The sequence below is a fragment of the Triturus cristatus genome, chromosome 9 (assembly GCF_964204655.1).
Source record: "Triturus cristatus chromosome 9, aTriCri1.1, whole genome shotgun sequence".
Lineage (NCBI taxonomy): Eukaryota > Metazoa > Chordata > Amphibia > Caudata > Salamandridae > Triturus > Triturus cristatus.
In genome coordinates this window covers 1059602153-1059615804 of record NC_140592.1, presented here as the reverse complement: position 1 = coordinate 1059615804, position 13652 = coordinate 1059602153, and the positions used below count along the sequence as shown (strand labels likewise).

Sequence of the window (13652 nt, the reverse complement as noted above, 5' to 3'; positions counted from 1 at the left end):
TGCACTGTCACCGAAAGGAGGAGTCTCCTACCTCGTGACTGGAAATTACTTTTTCGAAGAAAAACAAAGTGCACACATCTGGACCCAACACTAGATGGCAGGCTATGCAAAGCATGTGATTCTACAGCTCTACATGTCAAGAACAGATTCATACTGGGTAAGTAGCGTTTTCCTTCTCTAGTATCTTTCATAACCGCACACAAAGGTTGAAGGTCCTCTTGGTGGCAAAAACTGCTTTTATTCATTCTATTTCTTGAGATATGGTGCCCTGTAGGGTTAGTGGAGTTCCAGGTCTATCCAGCAAGAAATGAAAAGCTAGGCTATCAACGCCTGTTAGACGTAAGTGTTTAATACAGTCATGTGTAACGTTTTATGTAAGTGTGTGAATTGATGCTAGTGCTGGTAGGTAATAACATTTTTTAATCTAAGGTACAATAAAAGGAAACACACCTGCTGTTCTAGTTAAGTCAGATTTCTAATGTAGACTGTGAGCTTCCAGAAAATAGTAAATCGCCTGCCTTTTTCTCTCTAATAGGTGTGATGGATTGAGAGAATTCTCTCAGCGGGTTTTCTGTCATGGAGCACCTCCCTTTGTTATTTTAAATATGCAGCAGTGGAAGTCTGAAGAACTTGCATATGTACCTTATTACTTGGGGTTATCCGATCACAAGTAAGTTTTGCTTATCCTTTCTTTTACGTTCTTCCTATTTACCTTCTTTATATGTTCTGCCTGTGCTGGTAGAGTTTTGTGATCCACCCAATCTGTCACGGTTTCCTCAGGACACTAGGCAGCAGCCCTGCACCCCAACCAACAGGGCCGGACTGGGAACTGAAAGCAGCCCTGGCAAATGTTGCCAGACCAGCCCCAGTCCGGCATGTAGCGAGCGAGCCCGACCGCTAATAGGAGGTTTGGGGGGGTTCTTTTTTTGGAAAACAGACCAAAATGGTGAATTTTACAGCACATTTTTCATTTTTCCTTACATATTCAATTGTATCAACTTTCAAAGCACAGTAAATAGTAGATGATGACCTTAAAGCGCACCATGTTACCAAGTGGGGGGGAAAAAAGTAGGGGAACTATGGGCAGAGAATCAGAGGGTGGGAATAACCGAAGGATTGGATCAGTGGGCAGAGCCAGAGGTGTGGCAAGAATGCGCAAACATCCCAATTTTTAGTATTTGTTTGGCATTTCACTGCCCAGTTTAATCAACCAATTGATACACATGATTATTTAAGGTTATAATGAGTTATTGACATTAAAATACATTCACAAAGTGGGATATGCTTCTAATCACAGAATGTCCCAAGTACGATAAAACGTGGAAGCCCAAGCCATTTGTCGCCGAGCAATGGAGTTTGTCATCAGCACTTCTCCTTTTTTCCACAACAGCAGTTCAAACATGAATGGCAAAATATCCTAGTTTGCAAATGTTTTCTATATAATCATAGCTCTGCCATATTTGCCTCATAATGCAAGATCTGCTGCATGATCTAACCATTTAAACTAATAAATTGTTTTAAGCTCAAACGTATCAAAAGTTTATTAAAAATGTGGCTTGTGTTGCTGCAGAGTGGATGGCTTATTGCAAAGGTTGACTGGTCACCTTTCTCTCTGCTGCATTTGTATGTTCCACTGGTACTAATGAGGCAAAATCTTTCCAGAGACTGTTAGCATGTGTACAAATCTCAAAAATAATAAAATATCAGAAAACATACTGCATTACGCTGCAGCCTTTTTTTTTTAATGCATAATTTAGTCAACACTACAGCATCATTTTGTCCTCCTTTCCTGCATAATTAATTCCAGTGGCCCCACAGCAGGCAGCACATGTTACAAGTGCTAGTGAATGAAGCCGAGAGAACGTGAAGTTTGTAAACTTAGTTTAGTGTGCGTGCAAATCCTGCATTGCTAATCCCTGGTGAGTTGTATGTACTACTGCTGAAACAAGGCCAATGTAGGTACCTATGGGTGAGGCAGACTGGCCTCAAGGGCAGGGCTGTCCGTAGTACTGGTGGTGCCCTGTGCATTAATGTTTGTTAGTGCCCCCCAATGACCACCTCTGCCATGGATTTCCTCACAACCACCCTTTAACAGTGCACCACTTCTTCTTTTTTTTTTTTTTTTTTTTTTTTTTATTAATTAAGCAATGCAGGGTCAATTCACAGAGTTTAAATTACAGTAGTATTCGGCATATTTCAGACTGAAAGACAACTTATACTACTGATACATGAAACAGTTCCCTTGTATCATTCATTGCTAACATTGACGTGATCTAGTAAAAAAAAACAACATCAAAACACCTCCATTAGGTCCTGCCAGATCACAAACAGATATATGACTAATCAGTTTATATTAAGTTGTCCTTAAATATTAATGAAGAAAGGGGGGGCGGAGCTTGGCTCGCAACGAAGATGGCTGCCTGAGCTCGGAGCTCCGGCGAGCCACGACAAATATTCGCCAATAATCCTGATCCCAACCTCTCCCAGAACAACGGTTGGCCCCAGCGGAACATCCTGAGGTGCTGGGCAGTCGGCCGGCGTAATTTCCAGCCCGCTCAAGCGAAGGGGCGACCTCCGGAGCCGGCGACTCGGGAAGCGTCCTAGGCCGCAGATCCCCAGCCTCGAGTGAGGAGGACGGCCGACGACGTGAGGCAACGTGCGGCCGGCGACGGCCGCGAGGGGCGGACCCGAGGCGCATAGTGGCGGACAGAGATCGGATGTGATGGCCCGCGGCGTGCACAGAGGCAGCAGATAGCGCCCTGAGCGGGGCGCCGAGAAGGAGCGAGCGAGATCGGCGGAGAGCACGCTGGGAGGCCCTGGGTGAGCCCCGCGGCGCTCGGAGCGCGGAAGGTCAGCAGCACCCCCTTCAAACCCCGAGGCGAGCAGGATAAGTGGAAGAGCGTCTTGGAGTGAGGAACGTTGGGGGCATTTCCGGGCCTCGTTGAAGTGGCGGCCTGGGCTGGGGGCACCGGTGTACCCGGCGGCGGCAGTGCGGAGTAGTCAACAGGATAGGAGAAACCACGGGCCAGGTGCCTCCGGGGTAGAGCTGGGCGCGAACGCCACGAACAGGGAGTGAGAGAAGCTGAGGCAGAGCGGGTGGCCTAACAGCAGCACGGTGAAGACTACAGACGGCTGGTGAGCCAGGTGGTGCCAACGGGTGCTGAGTAAGCCACCAGGACGCCCGCGGAGGGCTGCCTGCGATTGCGCCACAGCCACGGGGCGGCGGGAGCGTGCCCAGGCCGAACGGCATTGCGCTGAACGGTGTGTTGGTACAAGATGGGTAAATCCGACAAAACCCAGTCAAAACTGAAGTTCGAGCAGCGGCGCCCCCAGCCGCAAACACCGCAGGAGGATGCTGCGGGAGGCGGATCTGAGCCCGCGGAGGACGACCGGGACTTGAGGGGCCTCTTGTTGTCCATGGAGAAGGGGTTGCAGAGCGGCATCACAGCCCTGGGCGCTAAGATTGACGCGCTCTCCTACCGAATGGACCGCATGGGGGAGCGCCTGGACAAGCACTCGGAGCGCCTGGACCAAGCTGACAGTCGCATATCGGAGGTGGAGAGCGCGCAGACGACACTGGATCGCGACCACAAGAAGCTCGAGCGCCAAATGCAGATGCTGCAGGACAAAACGGAGGACTTAGAGGCCCGTTCTCGGCGGTGCAACTTGCGAATCACTGGCCTGCCGGAGTCCACTGCCACGGGCCGAATGGAGACCTTCGTGGAAACACTGCTGATTGCGCTGCTGGGGGAAAGAGGTGTTCTCCGGGATGTTCGTGGTAGAAAGAGCGCACAGGTCCCTGGGCCCAAGGCCCCCGCCGGGTGCACCGCCCCGACCGGTTATAGCTAAACTATTGAACTACAGGGACCGGGATGCAGCGCTGAGAGTTGCCCGGGAAAAGAAGACCTTGTCCTACGAAGGGTCGCCCATCTCGCTCTACCCGGACTTCACGGCCCGGGTGCAGGAGGCTAGGCGACAGTTTGCCCCTGCCAAAAAGCAGCTCCGGGAACTAGGAGTGGACTATGCAATGCTGTACCCGGCTAAGATGCGAGTTAACCGGCAGGGCAAGTCGCACATCTTCCAAGACCCTAAAGCACTCCAAAAGGCGCTGAAGGACTGGGCGAAGGAGCAGCGCCGGAGCCCAGCGACGTCACCGCGGGGGGACGAGAGAGACGGCGACCTGGACGCACAGGACTGACCATGAGGACAGGACTCACCTAGTTGGTATTTTTGGCGGGACATGCTTGGCTGAAGGGATGTAGGCTTTGGGGGGCGCGGGAGGGGGGCGTTTGGACGATATCGTTAGGGAGTACAGTACAGTGTGAGATGCACCCCCCCCCCCCCCCTGACTAGGCGCAAAAGGGAGGCACATGGACAGTGACTCATCCCCCAATTGCTCCAATCCTTGATGTGGTTATTGAGGACGCTGCTGGTGCCTACCATCTGAGAGGGCCGCTGAGTTGTGATAACAGTGCGCTGGGAGGGAACGGGAGACATAATAGTGGCTCGCTGGGCCGGGCGGCGGCAGTTAGGTACTAGGCGCTTCCACACTAGTGTGTGAGCGCTGAGCGACCTCCGCCCGCGTGTGCGTCCCACACCTTTGAGGGTTCAAGAGTTATGGGTGGGGTGGCGGGAGGTATGGGGTGCCCAAGTTTGGGAGTCTGTAAGGCCGAGTTGGGGTGGGTCTTCTGTGGGTGGGGGGGAGGGAGGGGTTTGGGTTACGGGGGTTTGAGGTCACTAGGTCGGGGTGCGCGTTTTGATCTGCTAGTATGCTCCTGCGCTTGGAGACGCGCTCAGTTGAGGGATTTGCACCCTAGAGCAAGCTATGGCGAACACCGAAGCGGCCATACCTGAGAGGCACGACACACTCAGAATCCTCACTTGGAATGTAAGGGGACTTAATGATTACCGCAAAGCCCGTAAAGTAATGCACTATCTTAAGAGGCATAAGATAGATATTGCTTTCCTACAGGAGACGCATCTTCCTAATAACAGCCCTATCCTACGCACTAGGGACCTGCGGGAGGCACATGCGGCGGGGTTCACTACACACTCTAGAGGGGTGCTGACATGGGTAAGCGCGCGGGTGGAGCACAGATTGCAGTGCATTGCCACAGACAACGCGGGCAGGTTTGCGCTCACGCGCTTCCAGGGAAAGGGCATGGATTTACTCCTGGTTAATTGTTATGGGCCGAACTATGACTGCCCTGAGTTTTTCACAGCGCTGACAGGAGCGGTGGGGGATGCAGGCGCGCGGCATGTGCTTTGGGGCGGCGACTTTAATGTAGTGTTGGACCTGGAGCTGGATAGATCAGGCGGCCCGAAACGAGCGCAACCAGCGGCAGCGAAGGCGATTGCTCGAGGTATGCTTTGTTTGGATCTAGATGATTTGTGGAGAACTCGTAACCCGGCAATAGGGGGCTACACACATTACTCAGCATACCATAACCTGCATACGCGGATAGATTACTGGCTACTATCTGCGCCCCTCCTACCGCAGATACGCGAGTGCGCGGTACTCCCGCGCACGCTTTCCGACCATTCGCCGATACTGGTCTCCCTGGCGGCGCCCAGAAAGGTCCCCCCGCCGTTTCTTTGGCGATTTCCCCCTTACTCGCTGCTGGATCCCCTATTTAAGGAGGAGCTGACGGCTGCTATCGAGCTATTCTTTGCCACCAATCTGGGCTCCGTGGAGGATTTCCAGACTGTCTGGGAGTCCTTTAAGGTCTACATTCGCGGAGTGGCGATGGCCAAACACTCGGGGGTACTCCGGGATATCCGGCGGCGCCTTGCGACGCAGGAGCGCAATCTGGCTGCACTGGAGACCAGACTGCTAGAGACGGGCGGAGAGGACGCTACTGAGGAGATAAAAACTCTCCTGGCAGAGTACCACGAAACTGCTGATACAGAGGTGCTACATCTAGGGAAGTACGCTACGGCCAGGGTTTATGGTGAGGGTGACAGACCGGGGTCGGTGTTAGCTAATCTGCTCAAGGCTCGCAGACGCAGAACCGCCGTCGCGCAGATCAAGTCGGGGGATGGCTCGCTGCTCACGGCGGAGGAGGAGGTGGTGGAGCGATTTAGGTCGTATTACGCCAGGCTCTACGCTTCTCAGCAAGCCGGGATGGAAGACAGCATAGGGGACTATCTGGACTATATAAAGTTGCCGTTCCTAGCGAACGAACACAGGGAGTTTCTATCCCTGCCTATCGAGAGGGATGAAATTCTAGAGGCCCTTGCGAGCATGAAGGCGCAGAGCGCCCCTGGAGCTGATGGCCTCACTGTCGCGTTCTACCGCGCTTTTATAGACCAGCTTTTGCCGCACGTGTCGACGCTGTTCGACGATATGTGCATCAAGGGACATATGCCGCCATCCATGCGCGAGGCGCTCTTGGTCGCTATACCGAAGCCGGGCAAACCACCCGATGAGTGCAGCTCCTATCGACCACTATCGCTGCTCAACGTAGATGCGAAATTATATGCCAAGGTCCTGGCCACGCGGTTGGCCCTTCTCGCTCCCGAACTGGTCGCCCCAGAGCAGGCGGGGTTCATGCCGGGCAGGAACCTCACATACAATTTGCGGACAGTGTTTGGCGTCATGCAACATGTTCGCCCTGACGTGCGCACGCTCGCTGTCTTCCTCGACATGGAAAAGGCCTTTGACTCTGTCGAGTGGCCATTCATGCGACGGGTCCTGACGAGAATGGGGCTAGGCCCGATCTTCCTTCAAATGATAGGGGTGCTGTATAGTGGCCCCACGGCGAGAATACGATTGGGCGATCGAGTCACGGAACCGATAACAATCTCGAGGGGCACGAGGCAGGACTGCCCCCTATCGCCTCTGCTGTACGCCCTGGTGGCGGAACCGCTGGCATGCGCTATGCGTGAATACCACAGCCTACGAGGTATTAATTTTCCGACTTATAGGATAACGGTATCCACGTATGCAGATGACACCCTGCTGTATGTCAGGGACCCAGAAAATAACCTGGCCCCAGTGTTGAGGGAGGTTGTTCAATTTGGAGCGCTCTCCGGGCTGAAGGTTAACTGGGACAAGTCTATCGTGTTCCCGCTGACACCGGTAACGACCCCATTTGATATGGAATACCCGTTGCAATGGTCGGAGGAACCGGTCCGATACCTGGGGATCCAGCTCCATAGGGACTCAGAGGTGGTGCTGTCTGAGAATTACGGAAGGGCCATCAGTAAACTGGAGGACGACGTGGAGACCTGGATCAAGCTGCCCCTTTCGTTATTGGGGCGCATATCCATCATGAAGATGGTGGTACTCCCTCGGTTTCTGTTTCTGTTTGCGAACATCCCCATGGTGCTGTCACGTGCTTTCTTCGCGCGGCTACAGGCGTCAATGATAAGGCTGGCGTGGGCTGGCAAGCAGGCGCGGACCAGCTGGAGAGTACTGACGCTACCTTACCAGATGGGTGGCCTAGGGGCGCCCGACATGGAGCTGTACTATCGGGTGGCGCAGGGGGCTCAGGCGCATAGCTGGATACACGGGGGTGAGACTGTCCCGTATCTCAAGTTAGAGACATTGTTTGCGGCGCCTCTGCCGCTCCCCGCGGTCATTTTTGAGCATCCGGACCGTCGCACGGGATTTCTTGATTCCTTGAACTCCACTAGGCATGCCTGGAACTGTATACTACAGCGCGAGTCGGGGGCGCAGCTATATTCACCGGCAATGTCAATTGCTTGGGCGGTGTGGCTGGCCCCTTGTAATGAGGAAGCAGTGCAGCGATCGCTTAACGAGATAGGTATACACACCATGGGTGACATGTTTGCTGACGGCCAAGTCAAGACGTGGGAGGCGGTGGCAACCTCGGGCATGGAGGGAAAAAAAGAAAAAAAAAAAAATATTAATGAAGAAAGAAGAAAAAAGAAAAGAAAAAGAGCCGAGAAGAACAAAAGCAAAGTAGGTATGCTAAATAGCTTAACACCTCAGTCTTGCGTGTCCATATATGCCCTAACAGCGCCCCATATTCGCTGCCCCAATGCCTTTTTCCGCCTCCCCTTCAAGATCTACAAATTGTATTCCATATTATACGTGAACAGAAAACGAGTTCTCCACACATCAAATGGGGGGGCCTCAGTTTGTAACCACGCTGAGGCAATACACATCCTTAGCACTGCTGCTGCCATGAATATCAAATAACAAACTTCATTACTGGGGTCTGTGCGCACACCACCATTGTCTATACCCAACAAAATCTCACTAATTCACAATTGTATAGGAGCGCCCAGAACCTCGGATAAAAACCTGTTTATGTGTCTGAACAGTTCTGATAATTTAACGCAGGTACCAAAGATATGTGCTACATCAGCATGTAGAGTATTACATCTGAAACACTTTCCATCTGGATCTCCACCCCACTTTGAAATGTTATCAGGCGTACGATAAAGATAGAACAGAGTCTTATAATGTTGTGTCTTAAGATTGGCAGACATGAATAAGCGGCCAGCCAATTCAATCGAGAACTCCAGCGGTATTTCAGGGCACATTAATCTTTCTTCCCATTTCATGCGATGAGCTTCCAAGTCGTTAGACATTGCCTCAATGATTATATTATATAGTACCCCTATGCGAGCGCGCTTTTTATTTGCCTCAATAAGAGGATTAGACACATTCACAATATTCAGTTTAACAAATTACTCACGCAACTGCAGATACTTAAAAAAGTGCGAAGTGGACAGCTGATATTGTTCCTTCAATTGGGAGAAAGATTTTAACCCATCTGATGTATAGACCTCTCCTACTGTAATTAGGCCTCTTGAGCGCCAATTAACCACTATACGATCCCAGCAGATACTGGGATGCAATACACTATACGATCCCAGCAGATACTGGGATGCAATATCGGTGCAATTAAAGGGGTATAGATAGACACACTTCGAATATTATACTGCTTCCTTATTACCTTCCAAATCTTATACGCAGCGGCTATCACTTTGAACCTAGTGCGCTTGTAATAGTTCCAATCGATGTCAATAAAAAGACGGTTCCTAGCTTCGGCCCCTAAAAGCAAAGAATATATAGAAGGTTGCAGTGCTGGCTCCACAGGTCCCTGACCGGTTAATAAAATATTCATTCGCTGCAACATACATACATAGTAATACAAAAGGAAATCAGGGACTGCCCAGCCACCCACTGCCCTAGGAAGCATCATGTAGTTATTAGCCCGACGCACTTTCCCCTGGGACCACATGAACCTCATGCAAATTGCTTGCAATTGTGAAATAAGTGTACAGGCAATCTCTAATGATATACACCGATAAAGATATAACACCTTAGGTAATACCATCATTTTCAGGATGTTGCATCTACCAACCAGTGTCAAATGTAAACATTCTAGCTGATCCAACTGCTTGCGGACCCCGTGTATCAGCTTCTGCCAATTGACTTCTACCGTAGTCAAGGCTCGAGCGCTAATCTGCACTCCCAGATAAATAACCTTGTCTGAGACTCGTGGATCATCGTAAGACTTAATATTCATTCATAGTATCTGAGTCTTAGCGGTATTTAACTTGTACCCCTATACCGATCCATATGCCCTTGCGAGATTTTCGATTTCGGGCATAGCCATAGACGGTCTTGGTGAGAGCACGGCTACATCATCAGCGTACGCCAATACACGATACTGCTGAGATTGTATCCTGACTGGAGGTACCCTGCTGCTTTTTTCTATCATTTTTAAAAATGGATCTATATACAAAGCAAACAGCAGCGGAGAGCATGGGCATCCCTGCCTAGTCCCTCGTTGTATTGGTACCACTGCTGATTGAAGCCCCATTACATTGATCCGTGCACTAGGTTGTTGGTAGAGCACCTGAATTGATTTAATAAAATTTGGCCCAAATCCCTGAAGTTTCATCAAATCCCATAAGAAGGCCCACGACACTTGGTCGAAGGCCTTCTCTGCATCCAGTAATATAAGACTCAGTGGATTCCCCGACACATTTGCGTGATCAATTAGAGTAATCACCCGGTTAACGTGATCAGTTGTGCCGCGTTTTGGGATGAACCCATGCTGATAAATAGAAACCAAAGGGGTTATCACTTCTGAAAGTCTGGTAGCTAGAATCTTTGAATATACTTTCCCATCTGTATTTAATAATGAGATAGGCCGATATGAGCCTGGTAAATCCGGCGGTTTTTCCTTTTTTCTAAACACTACAATTCTCGCTTTGCCCCATGTTATAGGATGCTCCCCTTTCTGCGCCATTCAGAATGTGGCTAACATGTCCTGTTTTAAAACTTGAAAAAAAGATTTATATATCTCGAGCGGAAGCTTATCCGGACCCGCAGCCTTTCCTACTGGTAATGCTTTAATAGCCGCTTCCAATTCAAACATCTCTATAGGGGCCTCCAATATATCTGCTAATCCTTCATCTAATTTTTGCCCGGCATTTTGCCCCAGAAAGGACCGAGCTCTATTGCTGTCATATTCTTCTGCTGTATATAGACGGGCATAAAAACTTCTGAAGACTTCTAGCATTCCACTCTCGGTTTCTTCATTTTGTCCAGCTTCATTTTTCATACTTTTAATTCGCTGAGTAGCTTCCCTAGTCCTCACTCTCTGGGCCAGACACCTCCCACTTGCCTCCCCATACTCATACAACACCTGTCTCTTAGTCTCAAAGGTCTTTGCTGCTTCCTTGCTCCAATGATTATTAACCTTGGCCTTAAATCGCGTCACCTCGGCTGATGTCTCATGGGTATCCCTATTATGAGCGATGTCTTGAGTCAGCAACTCCTCCGCCTTGCCTAAATCCTGGTAAAGCTCCTGTAGTTTCTTTCGCAGCTGTTTTTGAGCGTACAATCCATAGCTGAGCACCTCGCCCCTAAAAGCTGCTTTGAACGTATCCCAGACTATCCCAGCCCCTGCACTTCCCCCATTTGAATTAAAGAACTCTCGGGCCCACTCACTCATATATTCTTGAAATTTAGCATCCAACAATAACTTACGATCAAAAGAAAATTCACGGGGCTTGCAGGGTGGGTATAGTATCCGAATAGACAGCACTACTGGCCCGTGATCGGAAGTCACTCGGGGATTAACCTATATTAGTGCATCGTGGAGCAAATTGTGTGAAACTAAGAAATAATCTAGGCGAAATAGTTTTTGGTGAGGAGCCGAGAAAAAAGTATATCCTGGATCAGTCTTCCTGAGATAGGCCCAAGCGTCTGTTAGCCCATGTGCATTCACCATAGATCTTAGCGCCCTGTATACCTATGGTTTCCTACCTACATACATATATTGATCACTACCTAATGTTCCAGAATGGAGATTAATATTCAAGTCCCCACAGAGAATTACGGGAGCGGGCCAGGTTGCTAATTGGACATTCAGGTGTTCCAGGACTGCAGCCTCATCAAAATTTGATCCATAGATGGAGCAAACCGTACATTTAAAAGTTCCTACATTACATTCCGTGATTGCCCACCTACCAGCACTGTCCTCTAAAACGCGTCCACCATCAACCAGATTTTTCCTTGCTAGTATAGCCACTCCACGAGTTGTAGTAGACTGCTTAGTACACACCAGCACACTATACCCTAGATCACTTAAATACTTTCGCTTAGACCATGCTAGATGTGTCTCTTGAAGTGCAATAATATCGCAGTTAAGCCACTGCAATTCACGAGCAACTCGTTGCCTTTTGTTTAAAGCATTCAGTCCTCTCACATTTAGCGTACCTATTCTTAGCATTCTAGCTGCCATCTGACTCTAACTCTAAAAAAGAAGAAACACTCTGCTCCCTGTCCTGCATTACTTCCACATAATCAGTAAAGAATATACCTGTGATCTCTGTTTTTCCCTTTTTAACCACACCCCTCTGGCCCCCCCCAACCCCGCTGGCCCCACACCGAGACCACCCTCCCTTTCCCCCTCCCCACTTCAACCACCCCTTGTGAGCAAAAGGACATAGTCCTTAGTGATGCGAGTGTGCAAGATCCACCTCGGCAGAGGACCTGCCAGGCCGTTGCCCTCTCCTATATTTATCTGTTATCTGTTCTTACTAAAGCGACATATTTCTAATCATATTTTCTAACCTTCTGTATGAACATCCTTCAGAGCGGCACCTTATCCCATTACTCCATATATACTTTTAATTGCATAGTCAAGCTCGAGTGTCGCTCACTAAACAGACCTGCTTTTCTGCTCCAAAGAAAAAAATTAGCTAAAAAAGACAAAAAATACACAGATAGCATTGCAAAGCCAAAAATGTCCGATTGGTGCAGGCTGATGCTGCCTCTCCTCCCTCTTATTTAATTCACCTCTAGTAAACAATATACCCCACACATTAAAGTAACACTATATCTAACTGTGTTTTTTTTGTTTTCTTTTTTCTTTTTTTTTTTTTTTCCCCCTTTTTTTTAAGGTGCTCCACCATTGGTGTCAATAGACTTCAGATATGCTTGCGCCTGAGATTCCGAGGTGAAATATTTAGGTTGCCCCTTATAAATCACCTTGAGTTTAGCAGGGTTCAAGAGGAATACCTGCGCGCCCTTAGCTTGAAATGGCTGAAATAGTTGTCGAAATTGCCATCTTAAAGACACAGTTGCTGGGCAATAGTCCGGCCTGACAAAAAAGTCACATCCAGAACCCTTGCGCCGCTTGTCCGGGCGAGCAAGATCATATAGTGCTTCCCTCAGAACAAAATTATTCACACAAATTAATATCGCTCGTGGAAAAGCTTTAGTACCTGCCGGGGCCTTTGACTCCCCGTGAGTCTTGCGCAGTACAAATGGATATCTATGTGCCCTAGTAATCTCGTTCTCCCACTGCCATTCAGCTAACTCTGGGAATGCTTCTGCAAAAGTCTCAATTATAAACTTTCGAACGTCTTACCCTTCTTTCATCTCTGGAATTCCCAAAACACGCAGATTATTGCGCCGAGCGCGGTATTCCAGATCCGTCATTTTCCACTCCATATCCACTCTAGTAGCCTGCAGAGTCTCTATCGCAGATTGTTGCTTAGTGAGTATATCTTCAGTGCTCGATGTGCGTTCCTCTGTGTCTGTCACCCGCGTGGTAAGTTCGTTAACGGACTTAACCATCCGCCGCATAGTGTTCTGTAGTTTCCGTACTGCACCCTGAGTGCGATTACTTTCAGCCTTGGTCTCAACCCGGTGAGCCATAATGCTCTTATATATTAAGTCCAGAGTTACTCCATTAACGCCTTGGTCTTGGTCCTGCTCCTGTAGTTGAGACTCATTTCCCCCCGATGCCCACAGCGGTTGTACAAGAGGGGTCATTTCCTGTGAGACCCCTTCGGTTTCGGGGTTTCGCCGGACCGTGTCTTGATAATCCACCAGCCCCCTCATCTGTGTGGGTGAATGAGCCGTGTCACCGGATTCCTCCGACAAGTATTCCTCGTCTGTAAGTGCCACCTCATCATCACCCCGCTCGCCTTGCAGACTGTTACCGTCATCCTCCGATACAGCAGATAGATCTGGCTTCTGGCATTGAATAAAATTTGCCATCAAACAATGCAGAGTCTGTATCTACCAGGTCCTCTGTAGCTGTTCCTAGCCCATTCATGCCCCCTTCTCCATTCCTGATAATGCGCTCAGAGGGGGTCGAGCCGTTGGTATCAACCCCATCACCGCCTGTCACCCCTACAGTGGGTCTTAT

At 49.6% G+C, this 13652-nt stretch overlaps 1 protein-coding gene across 6 annotated transcripts in view; it reads left to right on the top strand.

The window, feature by feature from the left end:
* The window catches only part of DORIP1 (dopamine receptor interacting protein 1), a 119852-nt gene that overhangs the window by 62481 nt on the left and 43719 nt on the right, over positions 1–13652 (top strand). For all 6 annotated transcript variants that reach the window (XM_085626941.1, XM_085626943.1, XM_085626942.1 and 3 more), the window contains exon 5: positions 536–670. In XM_085626941.1, coding sequence (XP_085483067.1) covers positions 536–670 — 135 coding nt within the window. The remainder of the gene's footprint in view (positions 1–535; positions 671–13652) is intronic.